Source organism: Bidens hawaiensis, unplaced genomic scaffold (genome assembly GCF_021521415.1).
Source record: "Bidens hawaiensis isolate Kalapana, Puna unplaced genomic scaffold, B.hawaiensis_p1.1 tig00057079_1, whole genome shotgun sequence".
NCBI lineage: Eukaryota > Viridiplantae > Streptophyta > Magnoliopsida > Asterales > Asteraceae > Bidens > Bidens hawaiensis.
In genome coordinates, this window is record NW_027500309.1 from 52,928 (window position 1) to 68,262 (window position 15,335).

General features: G+C 37.5%; 1 protein-coding gene across 1 annotated transcript; it reads left to right on the top strand.

Annotated features, from left to right (window-relative positions):
• Positions 1-8,167: 8,167 nt before the first annotated feature.
• LOC143601777 (receptor-like serine/threonine-protein kinase ALE2) lies at positions 8,168-14,613 on the top strand. Its single transcript, XM_077079091.1, has 7 exons — positions 8,168-8,376; positions 10,694-10,828; positions 11,819-12,181; positions 12,784-13,041; positions 13,124-13,519; positions 13,602-13,839; positions 13,911-14,613. The coding sequence occupies exons 1-7, from the start codon at positions 8,307-8,309 to the stop codon at positions 14,578-14,580; spliced, it is 2,130 nt and encodes a 709-aa protein (XP_076935206.1). The 5' UTR covers positions 8,168-8,306; the 3' UTR covers positions 14,581-14,613.
• The last annotated feature ends 722 nt before the right edge of the window (positions 14,614-15,335 follow it).

The following is a 15,335-nucleotide window of genomic DNA, read 5'->3' on the forward strand; positions in this document are numbered from 1 at the left end:
CTTCTTTGTTTTCATATTGTAAGGGGGTTGCGGCGCAGCTTGTTGCCCGTTTGCCTGCCACTCTATTGTAATCGTTTTATAGTAAATTATAATGAAATAATCATATTGTAAGAACCTATATTCTTAATTTATGACTTGTTATTGTAGTTTTATTTGCATGTGATATCCTGTGGGTATGGAAAGATTAACATTAACAAACCAAGGTGTAGAATCCATATTACATATGTGTTCTCTATGCCTTCATTGTCACTTAAAGCTAGATTCATTCTATGTCAGTGTTGTTAAAATCGATTTTAGGCGGCAATTAAAATCGGTTACCGGTCAAAAACAGTAAAAAGTGGTCAAAATCTTTGAAGTGGTTGAAAAATTATACTTATTAATTCAATCCGACTAATAAGCTTGAAAAAATTATATGTTTAAGTTTGAAAAATTACGTATAAAATTTCAATCTAATTAATTGCAAGTCAATACTCAACCGTCTGACGCCTAGTGAGAATAACGCAGGCCTGCTAACCCACATTAACATGATGTTCGTTGAGGCATTTCATCAAACACTTGGAGTGCATTATTGAACCAACAAAAAAATAACATGATATGAATCGATTCAACTTTAAAATGACAATAACTAAACAAGTTTCATTCCATCCAACTGAAATCTACATAAAATCTACAAAATTACCTGAATTGTAGCCTGCGAGAATCAAAACTGGTGAACTGTGTTGTTTGCAAAGCAAACAGAAATGATGGTGTAGGGGTACGTACTAAACCCGGTTTTACGACCCTAAATTTATTATGTTTGGCTTATTTTATTATATGGACTAATACAATGTTATTGGGCTGAGGGGGTTTTGTGGAGGTAACCCTAACTGGGCTAGGCCCATTATGGTACCATGATGGTGGCCATGAGGCTCCCTGTATAAGGAGGTCTCCACCTCCTTATTAGGGGTTGGTTATTCTCAATAAGTGCCACCACCATATTTTTGTGTCTGTGAACAAGAGATCCTGGAGATTTCTTAGCGGTCACTCCACACCCCCAAAAAGTCATTGCAGATCCCAACCAGCTGGAGAAGAAGATCAAGACGTGGTTCGTTCATCTTAAAATCCGTGGAAACATCGTCATGGATCAGGTCAGATTCATCTCGTGCTTCGACATTGGCGCCATCCGTGGGACGGCAATGAACCACGCTTCGCTTCTCGTCTCGGCCCTCCGATCTGTTCATCAATATCTCGGGTCTACGGTTTCTTCTTTCAGATATGTTCTATGGAAATCCAAAAATCCGTAGATCTAAAAAATACTTCCAGATCTGGAAATACACAGGAAGAAATACCACCGAACTTTTGGGGAAAACCCTTAGATCTGTGTTTTTTCTAAGTGAAATATACCAAATCTAGTTATGATTTTTTCAGATCTGGGTTCGTTTGAGCAACAGTCACACTTCATATTCATAGATCTATAAATCCTATTAGATCTGTTGGTTTTACATAAAACCTACCTGATGTGGATATTCAAAATCTCTAGATCGTGCGCGCCACCGCGGATCAAAATCGCTCCCTGTGGATCAACTTCGGATTCCGTATGCGCGCTCCCGGCGATCACTCTACGCCACAGCGGGTCGCATGCGCGCCCCCGGCGATCACTCTACGCCACAGCGGGTCGCATGCGCGCCCCCGGCGATCACTACACGCCACAGCGGGCCGCATGCGCGCTCCCGGCGATCACTCTACGCCACAGCGAATGGCATGCGCGCTCCCGGCGATCACTCTACGTCACAGCGGGTCGCATGCGCGCTCCCGGCGATCACTCTACGCCACAGCGGGTCGCATGCGCGCTCCCGGCGATTACTCTACGCCACAGCTCACGCATATCACATGCTCATGAAGACAGCCAAAACCTATGCTCGTGGCGCACATCACATGCTCACGCATCACGCATGCTCACGCGTATCACGTATGCTCACGCATACCACATATGCTCACGCATCACGTATGCTCACGCATCACGTATGCTCACGCATCTCATATGCTCACGCATCACATATGTTATTGGGCTTCACGTACGCTCATGCATATTAGATGCTCACGCATCATGCACGCTCACGCACCACATCTGCGCGTGAGAGTAAAGGAGACATTGCGCAGGCCGCGCGTAAGCGACATAACAAATGAACAGTCTAATCCAAATCAGGATAAGAACAACCATGATTGTACTCATATGGCTACGCGCCATACTTAAAGGCTGGGAATCCTCATAATATCCCATACGGCTACGCGCCATACTTAAAGGCTGGGAATCCTCATAATATCCCATACGGCTACGCGCCATACTTAAAGGCTGGGAATCCTCATAATATCCCATACGGCTACGCGCCATACTTAAAGGCTGGGAATCCTCATAATATCCCATACGGCTACGCGCCATACTTAAAGGCTGGGAATCCTCATAATATCCCATACGGCTACGCGCCATACTTAAAGGCTGGGAATCCTCATAATATCCCATATGGCTACGCGCCAAACTTAAAGGTTGGGAATCCTCATAAACCCATAGGCTACGCGCCAAGCTTAAAGGTTGGGCACACCTCATAATTTGCCCGAGGATGGGAACCATGCAATACATCCACTTTTAGTTGACATGTTTTTGCAGGTTCGGCTACGAGCCGCACAAACACCTATGACATCATTATTATTATCTGGCCATTTGTGCCTCCATTATTGTTTTGAAAACAGGCCGGGATATTCATCCTGCGCGGAGGAGGCCCTTGTGGGCAAGTCATTATCATCATTTTATAGCTCGTAAGTCGCCTCACGCGCGCAAGCTTTTATTATTCTTATAGCTCGTAAGACGCCACGCGCGCAGGCTTCATTATTCTCATAGATCCGTAAGTCGCCTCGCGCGCAGGCTTCATTATTTTTACATCTCGTAAGTCGCCTCACCCGCGCAAGCTTTATTATTCATATAGCTCGTAAGACGCCTCGCGCGCAAGCTTTTATTATTCTTATAGCTCGTAAGACGCCACGCGCGCAGGCTTCATTATTCTCATAGATCCGTAAGTCGCCTCGCGCGCAGGCTTCATTATTTTTACAGCTCGTAAGACGCCTCGCGCGCAAGCTTTTATTATTCATATAGCTCGTAAGACACCTCGCGCGCAAGCTTTTATTATTCTTATAGCTCGTAAGACGCCACGCGCGCAGGCTTCATTATTCTCATAGATCCGTAAGTCGCCTCGCGCGCAGGCTTCATTATTTTTACAGCTCGTAAGTCGCCTCACGCGCTCAAGCTTTATTATTTATATAGCTCGTAAGACGCCTCGCGCGCAGGCTTCATTATTCTCATAGATATGTAAGTCGCCTCGCGCGCAGGCTTCATTATTTTTACAGCTCGTAAGTCGCCTCACGCGCGCGAGCTTTATTATTCATATAGCTCGTAAGACGCCTCGCGCGCAAGCTTTTATTATTCTTATAGCTCGTAAGACGCCTCGCGCGCAAGATTTTATTATTCTTATAGCTCGTAAGACGCCTCGCGCGCAAGCTTTTATTATTCTTATAGCTCGTAAGACGCCACGCGCGCAGGCTTCATTATTCTCATAGATCCATAAGTCGCCTCGCGCGCAGGCTTCATTATTTTTACAGCTCGTAAGTCGCCTCACGCGCGCAAGCTTTATTATTCTTATAGCTCGTAAGTCGCCTCGCGCGCAAGCTTTTATTATTCTCATAGCTCATAAGTCGCCTCGCGCGCAAGCTTTATTATTCTCATAGCTCGTAAGTCGCCTCGCGCGCAGGCTTTTATTATTCGGCGTGCTATATCTTATTCATGCTAGTGCACCATCATTATCATAAAAACCACAACACGTCACCATCATGAAGAAAACCTCCCAAAACTCAAAGACAATAAAGATAAGGCCGAAGAAAAGGGAAAAAACCGCCTCACGCCCTAACACACCTCATAAAGTCCAGCGCTCCACCTAAACGCTTGCGCGCCCAGGAGCAACGCTGGACTTGGGGGGCTTGTAGGGGTATGGTACTAAACCCGGTTTTACGACCCTAAATTTATTATGTTTGGCTTATTTTATTATATGGACTAATACAATGTTATTGGGCTGAGGGAGTTTTATGGAGGTAACCCTAACTGGGCTAGGCCCATTAGGGTACCATGATGGTGGCCATGAGGCTCCCTATATAAGGAGGTCTCCACCTCCTTATTAGGGGTTGGTTATTCTCAATAAGAGCCACCACCATATTTTTGTGTCTGTGAACAAGAGATCCTGGAGATTTCTTAGCGGTCACCTCCACACCCCCAAAAAGTCATTGCAGATCCCAACCAGCTGGAGAAGAAGATCAAGACGTGGTTCGTTCATCTCAAAATCCGTGGAAACATCGTCATGGATCAGGTCAGATTCATCTCGTGCTTCGACAGATGGTGAGTGGTACACAGAGATCCTTCAAGGCTTCAACTATTGCATTCGAACATAATAGCCCCTAACATGATGATGGATGGAATCATAGTCTTTTAGTTTTTCCGATTACCGTTATTCATGTCAAAGAAATATCCATAGCTAATTTCAAGAGTGTTTATGATTAATACTTACGCCCTTCCTTATATTGACTTTATTATCAACCAACAACTTATAGCCACTTGTTCCTTTTAACATGTGATAGAACTTTAAAATATGTATGGTGCCTCATAAAAGAGAGTGACGACTTTATACAAATGCGCGAGGACTTCATAAAATATATGGCGACTTTCTAAAATGAGATGGATGACTTTATAAAAGAGGGGATGGTTTTATAAAAATGTGGGACGACTTTATAAAAAAACAGCATGGGCAACGGTATTAACCATTTAGCATGGACATTTTGGGAATTTTGGTTGGTGATCGACGGTATTAACTATTAAGCATGAACATTTTGAGAATTTTGGTTGGTAATGGACATTTCTTTGACATGAATGTTAAGAAGAGACATTTTGATGATTTCCCTTTAATGTTATTCATTTAAACATGCATTTTTTTTTATTAACTTTGATATAAAAACATCGCCATGAGTTATCATTTTTTTTAACAGTCGACTTTACTAATAAAACAGTAAGACTAACAAGAAGCAAGGCTTAAACAATAATTATACCCTATTACATATACATACTATTACACCATTATTACCGTAACGAAAATGAACACTAACTATTCCAATCCATCTCCGCTAGATTCGCTTTATGCTTCACCCAAATAAAACTTCACCTCTTGATGACTATCTTGATTCTAATAGTGGATATTTTTTTTGTTGTCAAATAGTACTTCATTTCTTGTTTTCCAAAGACACCAACATATCGTGATGATCAATGATTGAATTGCTTTACTTTTGACCTTATCCTATCCACCATTGAGGTGGAGTTTGAACGGATCACGAATGCGTACCCAAGGTGATACCATAATCCACACCAACTATTGGCGTATTGCCATGTTAGCGAAGCAACATAACATTATATTACCATTAGTTACATATCAGCAGTCATCGCCAATTTCATATTATTATTTATATTAAGTTCATATAAAGTTTTAATATAATATTAAGAATGTATCTATTTTTCTGACAGTGGTTCATCTTTAGTTGGGTCATGACAACAACATGCATAAATCATGGCTTGAGCGACAACAAACTCGAAAAAAATTATGAGGAAATGTTAGGGACATAGTCGCATTCATAAACACGTCATGTTAGTTGTTATATCATATTTTTTTTCCATGCTTAACAATCATTTTCTATCTAATATTACATTATTTTTGTATATATTAAAAACTTAGTTTTGAAAACCATGCACCAACATTTACATATGGTACCCTACAACGTTCATTTAGCTACTTAATGAACCCACTTTTTACTATGCTAATCCTCAAGCCCCATTAATTACACAATAAACCCCATAACTTTTTATTATAATAGCCCCCAAGTTTTATTAAAATACACAAACAACCCCATAAATTATTAAAAATTGTACGAACCGATACTATAACGAACTGACCTTATGCCGACATAATTTATGTCATGTCCCAACCGCAACACGCGATTTGAAGCAACTCGTTTGTATTAAAAGTGTGGAAAAAGGGTTATCGCCGTCCATCTGCTTGTGTTTGGCTATTTAGACACACCCACAAATAAATAACACTAGATAGCACCTCCAGCACGGACATCCAGTCACATGAGCGTTTGTCGATCAGTCCTCCCATTTAAACTGCTATATTCATTAACCAATCAACTAACTAGTATACTTAACATTTAAATCTCTGATTAATTTAATACTGTATATTAGTTAAAAAGAACTAAAATTTTACATTATCTGTTTAATTATATACAGTTTATCTTATGAGTGTTATACGATTGTCTTTTTTCTTACACTCCAAGCTATCATATTATGTGGATTGATGAACTCTTCTACATTTTGTCACTACTCTAGCTATGAAAGATTTGCAAGTTTTGGAGTGAAAATCGCTAGCCCCAAGCACCCATATACACAAGACAAATGGACTAATTGATTCTCGCAACGTCCCTACTAGTTTTGGCAAATTTTTGTACCGACATAGCCACGCGCGCTTCTAGGTGTGCCATGTCGAACCTGGTGTTAGCAATGCTCGCACACACTAGCCATTGCTTCTCGAATTAGCACAATCGTGTGCAAAGCCAAACATGTTTACGCCGAGCACCACTCGCCTACAACCTTGGTATTGCCCATGACACGCTCATGAATCGTGCCTTGTGTTTTGGCATGGTCAACAGGGATCAATTTTTTATTATTATTCTTTTATTTTTCTCATATGTGTTTCGATAAATACCTGATAAGTATTATTAAGCTAATTAGCTCATAATGTAAACATTTATTTCAGAAAAATTAAACCCAAATTTATTAATTCGTAAAATCGACATGTGACATGTAACAATAAAAATGGAAAAACATATCTAAAGGCTATGCAATGCTTTTATTATGTATTATTACAAATTGGTTTTCATTAATCACATTTACGTGATGTCCGTTTAGGATTTAATGAGACTGTTTTGCAAGGTTTTATCGTTTGTAATAGACAACTAATTAACTTATACTGTTTTGTTGTACAAAATACATAATTACATATACTCAGTTAAGATTTCCTATCAACCCTCGAGTTACAAAACCCCTTCGATACACTTAAATGAGCATCCATCTAGGGATGGTAATGAAACCCAAACCCGATAGGAAAACCATAAACCCGACATAAATGGGACGGGTAATACCCGACCCATTAAGGTTTGGACGAGTTTGGGATTAGTTTCAAAATTTTTCACGGGTTTGGGACAGGTTTGAGATTTCTAATATACCTAATTACCCGACCCGATTACCCGATTATATACCCGATGTACCCGATATAGCTTATTATATTATATATATATACCATATTCCAAATATTTTATTTGTCGAAACTTGTTTATGTTAATTATTAGAAATATTTTATCTTTATGGTAACCATCTTTGTAATCGATTAGTAATATTTTGTCAAAACCCGGCGGGTTTTGAGCCGGGTATACCCGAGGGGTATTTTATCGACACCCGATTGGAAACCCGAAACCCGATGAGAAAACCTGAAACCCGACGGGTAATTACCCAATTAAAACCCGACGGGTTTGAGATGGACTTTAATAACCGAGTATGGATTTGGGAATACCTAAACCCGACTCAAACCCGACCCATTGCCCATTGCCCATTGCCATCCCTACATCCATCAACAATGCACTTTATAAATAACATGGTAAATAAACTGTTAGGATAATCCAAGACTTATCCATTGATACGCCTGTAAGCCGAGTAACGAATAATGAATGCATTCTATGTTAGGGAACTACATTTGGCATGTTACGTTCTATAGATGCATCTTTTCAATTTGTATCCATATAAAACACAACCGAATAAAAACAACAATAAAATAAAAACACAATATTTATTATTATTATTATTATTCTGCATATAAAACCCCACTTCAGTCACCCAGTTCTTCCCCTCTAAAACTCTTCATCACATATCTCTTCAATTCTTCATATTCATTATTATTATTATTATTATTATTATTATTATTATTACCAATTAATATTATCCAGCTATAATCATGGATCTACAATGCACATTATCCTTCATTTAAATTCGCCATAGAATCAAACAACAACAATGCTGCTGCATTTGCAATCGATTAACCAAGGGTTTAAGCTACGGAGAAGAAACCCTAGCGTACCGTTATTTAATCTAACGACGACGTTTTCACAATGCTGTCTGTGAATTTGCTACCAAAATGCTGTTCGTTTTGATGCTGTTGTTTAGTTTACATGTTCTGAGTTTTGATTGTACGGCTGGTAATTACGGTAAGGAGATTTTGATTTGAATTTGAAGCTTGTTTGATTGAATTAGGGAATTAGGGTTTTACGGTTGGTAATTGAGTAAGTTGATATCGTAATTTGGTGAGTAGATAGTTGATTGATGCATTGTGGTTTGCTTATTGTGTTATTAACTTATGATATGTGTTTAGGGCTTTAGGGTTTAAGGTGAAGTTATATGCTCTTGTTTGAATTTGTATGTTAAAGTTAGTAATATTCGAGTGCGAATTGGTATTCATTATTTAGCATTTGTGGTTCGCTTGTTGCGTTATGATATGTGTTTAGGGTTTAATACGAAATTATATGCTTCTGCTTTATATGTTAAACAAACCTATTAATATTCGGATGCGTATTGATATGCAGTTTTTAGCAATGTATTAGTATCAGTATTTGGCTTTCAGTGTTATCAATGGCATTTAGTTAGGACACATTTAAGAGCAACTAATTTGTCTCAAATTTTAGAAAAGGAGGTATTGTACTGTATTCATGGTTAAACTTGAATGTAGAGTAAGGTGAGTTTAGGGTACTGCAGTATAAATAATATTTTATTTGGACAATGAAGATTGTAAACATTACTGTTTTTATAAGATGTCTGGGATCCAATTTGTATCTTAACTTCAATTGCCTCATATTGTTACGTACTTTAACACTAAAAAACTTGTAGACGCTTTATAGAGGCTTTTAACTAAACGCGAAAAAGTAGGACGGCATATGCTGTTTATAAATGACTGGATGAGAAAAGGGAAATCGTGAATATCTTCATTTATAGGCACATCTTTATTCTGTTTTCCTTGTTATGAATGTCATTTAGTTAGGAAGTATCACGTGGATTGTGAAGCTTAAAAGCAACTATATTGTGTCTCGTAAAAATATCTTCCCTTATAATCGCATCATATTCTACCTAAAGCAGGGATAAAGTTTATTCACTAGGATATAGGTCAAGTTTGGTAACATTTTATTCATCCGTAACAGGAAAAAAAATCTGCTCTGGTATTCGACACGTTGTACATGTAGGATCTGGTTCTCACTATTTACCATGACTTTTTTAGTAACTGAGAGCAGTTATGTTATGCATGCCAGCATGTGTTTACTTTGCTGTTACAAACTCCAAACATATTAAAAAATCTTAAACTTCCTTATTTACAATATTTTTCTTTGGTTCTTGCGCCTTTTAAATCGCCAATTATAATGGTCATATTCTGATAAGAGTAATTACAATAGATTTTTTCACTGTAAAATATAATTTGTGAGTTATTATCTTGATATAAAGTGGTAAATTATTTCTCATTTCTTGCTCGATACCATACTTTTATGTTAGAAGCATTGTGGTCCGCTTTATTAACAAAACCAGCAGGGCCGGCCATGGCCTATGGCAGGGTGGTCGACGGCCATAGGCCCCGACTATCCGCTAGGCCCGAAATTTTTTAAAATAAAATTTTTTATGTATTTTTATGAAAAACGATGTGTATATTTAATGTTTAAACTTAATTAAATAACAACTAACTTGGTCTAGTGGCAAAGGGGTATGACTTTCAACCCAAAGGTTGTGGGATCAAGTCTTATTTTAGGCATTTTTAAGCCTATTTTTTATACAATAGTTTTTTATACAACCCAAATTATAAATCATAACCAAGGAAGCCAAATTAAAAATTAAATTGTTTAAACCCAACAAAATCCTCTTTTTTAATTAAGGCCCAAAATATTTTTCGCCTTCGGTCCAATTTTTTTTTTCAATTCTTGAAGCCGGGCCTGAAAACCAGCTTGCTGAAATCTGAATACTTTTTAAGATAGTTGTTTGATGCTCAAGATTATAAATATATGGTCAGCAATATTATAGTAAAATTTCAATTGTAAAATGCTACCGTTGATGTTCCATGTTATTTCTAAGTGTTTAACTTGCTATGACATGATGCTTTATGGTGGATTATTTTGTTGCAATTCATGTTAAAATCTCGATGATAAATGGTTAACTTCTTTATATTAACTAGCTTTGTGAATCTAGATACGGTGATATACCTTTACCCAACAAATTGCTTTCATTTGTGTCCTTTTCTTCTTGTTTACTTTTGCCAAATACACATCAACATGAACCCTATTAAGTGCTTTCAACCTTTTCTACTTCAAAAATGCTTGGTTCTTAACACCTTAGACTTCCTTTATTGGCAACCCACACATGGGTAGGTTGTCCAAAATGTAAACATCTTTGTTTTGTGTCATTTAAAAAACATCTACTTATAACTGCGTTTTAAGTTCTTATGGTTTGATGCTTTAGTTTGTGTCATTTAAAAAACATCTTTGTTTCTAGGTTCTGTTGTTGGTTCTACTGATAGCAGTAAGCTGCTACATCACCGCCACCACCATCATCACCATCATCATCATCATCGTCATCCTCATAAGACGAGTACTCATGCACTCCCCCCGTCTCCTTCCTTTGTACCAGGTATATATATTTTCATTTATACAGTTATAATTTAACAATTTTCTTTTAAGCTATATTTTGATCTTACCCATTTAGAAATACAACTTGACCTGAATTAACACATTCATAAGTAAATGAGTTGAAATTGCCACCTCTAGTTATTAGAATAAGACTATTATGCGAAAGTAAAGAGGATAACGCTCTTATTGTAGGTATAGAAGATTGTATCTTTGTTATTGTTTTGGAGATTTATTAACATATAGTTTTTGTGGGCAAATACTTGTTTTAATGCATCTTTGATGTTCTTTACTTGTTTATAAGGTTAATGCTTATCGCTAATGTTATCCCACTAAATATCAGTTGCAGTCGCAAGTTTTCTATTTCTAAATCATGTTATTACAACAGGCAGCATTAGTCTATATTTGTTGTTGTCTATTCATCATTTGTGAGAACCACACCATCAATTCGAGTATCAAAGTTTATAGTTATCAACTTCCATGTTTAAATTTGATACGTTATACATCAAGGGTGTCGGATATTATTAAGGGCGTCGGATATTTATATTAAATGCAAATCTTGATTTATTATTTTACCACCCAACATTCTCGAGAATAAACGTATCATGTTTCCATGAACATAGGAAAAGTTAATAAATGAGAATATGCGCTATAATTGCAAATCGTTTGTAAATCCTCATTTGCTTGTGAGCTCAAGCTCTCGAGTCAAGTGTGAATTTTTGTTCAGGTTAGCACTTGACGTGGGTTGAGTTCGATTGGCTAACGTTCTTTTTTCTAGTTATTACAAATCCATATTATTTTTCAAATATAATGGTTTATGAGGTTTTGTGAATAAAAAACTCTCTGTGAGACTTCTGACATCTATGATCCATTATATTTTTAAACTTATAATTCATTTCTCACCCGAACCAGCCCTCGTTTACATAGTTTTTTTGCATCACTTTTAATGCTTGCAATTGGTTTTATGTAAAAATTTGTTTATGATATCTGGCAGGTTGTGGATGTGTGGAACCGCTTACTGCAACTCCTATGGGTTCACCTTGTGGCTGTGTTATTCCAATGAAAGACAAACTTCTTCTAGAAGCTTCTGTGTATGCTGTTTTCCCAGTTGTGAATGAGCTAGCAATTGAAATTGCAAAAGGAACATATCTAACACAGGGTCAAGTGGTAATCACGGGTGCCATTGCTGACACTGAAAATCAAGAAAGAACCGCTATTGATGTAAACCTGTTACCATTGGGAGAAAAGTTTGATAATTTCACTGCTAAACTCACTTATGAAAGATTTTGGCACAAGAAACTTTCATTAAACAGAACCCTTTTTGGAGATTATGAAGTGACATATATTATTTATCCAGGTAAAGCTACAAACATCTGTTTTTTCTATAATCTTTTTCTCTTTATTGGATTAATATCATATATACCCTTACAAACTAAAGAGTTTTCATATAAACCCTTGATGGCCACTCTACCTCTTTCTATTATATTTGTTTAGAACCTATTTTTCATTTGGATTCCGATCAACATCGACGATAGGAAAGCGAACTAAACCTTCGTCAGATTATCGAACAATCGAATCTGTATGTTCGAATCAGATAATCAAACGATAAGCAATCTAACTCATAGTTGAACTAGGTATAATTGTATCTGCCTCCATCTATTTTTCACATTATATTATCACATTAGGGCATATTACTGCATTGGTTTGTCACATCTGTAAATTTAAATTGGGCATGTATAAAGTTTTAAAGTTTTAGAAAAATAAGGATAAAATGGTAGTTTATTAAATTGCTTTAATGAGTTGGTATATTTGATATTTTAACTACTTTGTAAGGGTACATATGATATCTTTAGTTTTGCAAGGGTATATATGATATTTTCCAAGTTTGTAAGGGTATTTATGAAATTGTCATTTTTTTATTTAACTATGTGGTTTCTAAACATGAGATGTTATAATCAGGGCTTCCTACTGCACCAAATGACACCGATAGCAGACCAAACACAAGTCCTGGAACCCGTGTTATCCCGTTAAATGCAAAATTTATTGACGGAAATCCGAAGATGGACCGTAAAACTATTTTTGTAATTGCTTTGTCAGCAGTAGTACTCTTGATTGTTTTCTGTGCAGCAATTGCTGTTTTCATCAAGTACAAAAAGATCTGTAAATCATCAGATGCTGTTTGCCCTGATTTTACATCGTCAACTAACAAGGGATGTGGTAAGCATGTACCTTCGATTTGTAATTTTGTATCATTAGTTAAAGTAGAAATATTAATGATTCAAACAATGTGAGTGTGCAGGACTTGGAGCATTGCTATCAAATGACCCGACAAGTTCCGCGTCAGCATCTATTGACTCCACAATGGCTACTTCTCTTCTTTCTGTTAAGTCGTTTTCACTAACTGAGTTAGAGAAAGCCACTGAAAAGTTCAGCTCTAAACGGGTTTTGGGTGAAGGTGGTTTCGGTTGCGTTTATCATGGGATCATGGAAGATGGGTCGGAAGTTGCTGTGAAATTGCTTTATAGAGATAATAATAATCAGAATAGAGACCGTGAGTTCGTTGCTGAAGTTGAGTTGTTAAGCCGTTTGCATCATCGTAATCTTGTTAAACTTGTTGGGATATGCATTGAAAGACACACACGTTGCTTGGTTTATGAGCTTGTTCCAAATGGCAGCGCTGAATCTCATTTGCGCGGTATGCTATTTCTTTGATTAAAAACTGACTTTGACCATGCTGTCTTTTGTCAAAATTCAACGTGTTGGTGTTTGATGTGTAGATAAGCAGCCAAAAGGAGGTCTTGATTGGGATGCTCGATTAAAGATTGCTCTTGGTGCAGCCAGAGGGTTGGCTTATCTTCATGAAGATTCTAATCCACGTGTCATTCATCGTGATTTTAAGGCTGCCAATGTTTTACTTGAAGACGATTTTACCCCTAAGGTGTCAGATTTCGGTTTGGCAAGGGAAGCTACAGAGGGCAGTCATCATATTTCTACACGAGTCATGGGAACTTTCGGGTATGATTGCAATAATAATATAATTGTTACATTACACACTAACTTATGTCTTTTAACTGAATCGATGACAGTTATGTCGCACCCGAGTACGCCATGACGGGCCATCTTCTAGTCAAAAGTGATGTCTACAGTTACGGCGGCGTTTTACTCGAGCTTCTAACCGGAAGAAAACCGGTAGACATGTCTCAACCTCCCGGGGAAGAAAACCTCATGACATGGTCCCGCCCACTTCTCACAACCCAACAAGGTCTGCACCAGATAGCTGACCCAACCCTAACCGGGACCTACTACTTCACAGACTTTGCCAAAGTGGCTGCAATCGCTTCCATGTGTGTGCACCCGGAGGTCGCTCAACGACCTTTCATGGGCGAAGTTGTTCAAGCTCTAAAACTCATATGCAATGATGACGAAGACGACATTACTACTCAGCGCGCCTCCTCTGCTGTGGAATCCAACTATAAAGGCGACCACCCGCCTTCCACCGGCAGTTGGTGGAACGCCGCAAGCGAGTCCCCAAATTTATTATTCGGTTATGGTAATGATTCTCCATTTTTTACAATGGATTATGACTTGAGCTTCCGTGGCATGGGTGGGGCTTCCGTGGCCATTGGCGGGAATAGATCCGGCCCGCTTAAAACGGGTCGGGCTAAGTATGAGTTTTATAGATTGAAAGGGAGCATGAGTGAACATGGTGGAGTTAGACACCACTCAAAGCTTTTTTGGAATGAAGGTTCGTTTTAGTGATTGTTTTGGAAATGTACAGAACCGGGAAATCGGGTCAAAATGAAAACATGGATTTTTTTTTTGAAGGAAGTTACATTTTTTGGTTTCTGAACAATGTCAATTGAAATAATTGGTTTTTAGACAAAAGAGTAGCATGATTAGTTTTTGGGTTAAAATGTGTGATTTATTATCTCGTTTACACTGCATTCTTGAGTTTTTTATTTAATGGATTGGAAAAGAAAAGATAAGAAATTTTTTTTTTTTTTTTCATTCTTGAGTTTTTTCATTAAAAGAAAAGAAAGAGAATAGAAGGAAAAGTTAAATCTTTTTTCCTTCAAAACTTTCCTGCCAAATATGGCCGGATTGTGAAGGAAAGTTTATATCTCATTACCATATTATCAATTTACCCTATTTTAATTCTTTTTTTCATGTTGTCATGAGGACATAATTGTAAGGTTATAAATTTTTTTCCTATATTTTCCTTCCAATCTAACTCAAGAATGTAATAAACATTTTCTTTTCTTTTATTTTATTTTAACTTGAGAATGTCTTTTAAGTATATAATTTCTTTTCCTTTCTTCCTCTATCAAATCTTATCATTTCTTTTCCTTGTATTTTAAACCCGAGAATGCAGTGTTAAAGAACATAATTTGGATTCTAGTCCTTTAATATTAGCTTTGTGCAACCTTTTTCTTAAACGGCTAATCAGCTTATTCAAGCTTGAAAGTTTTGTCCGTAGAAGATAGAGAATATATGCTGGTGTAATGGAGCAG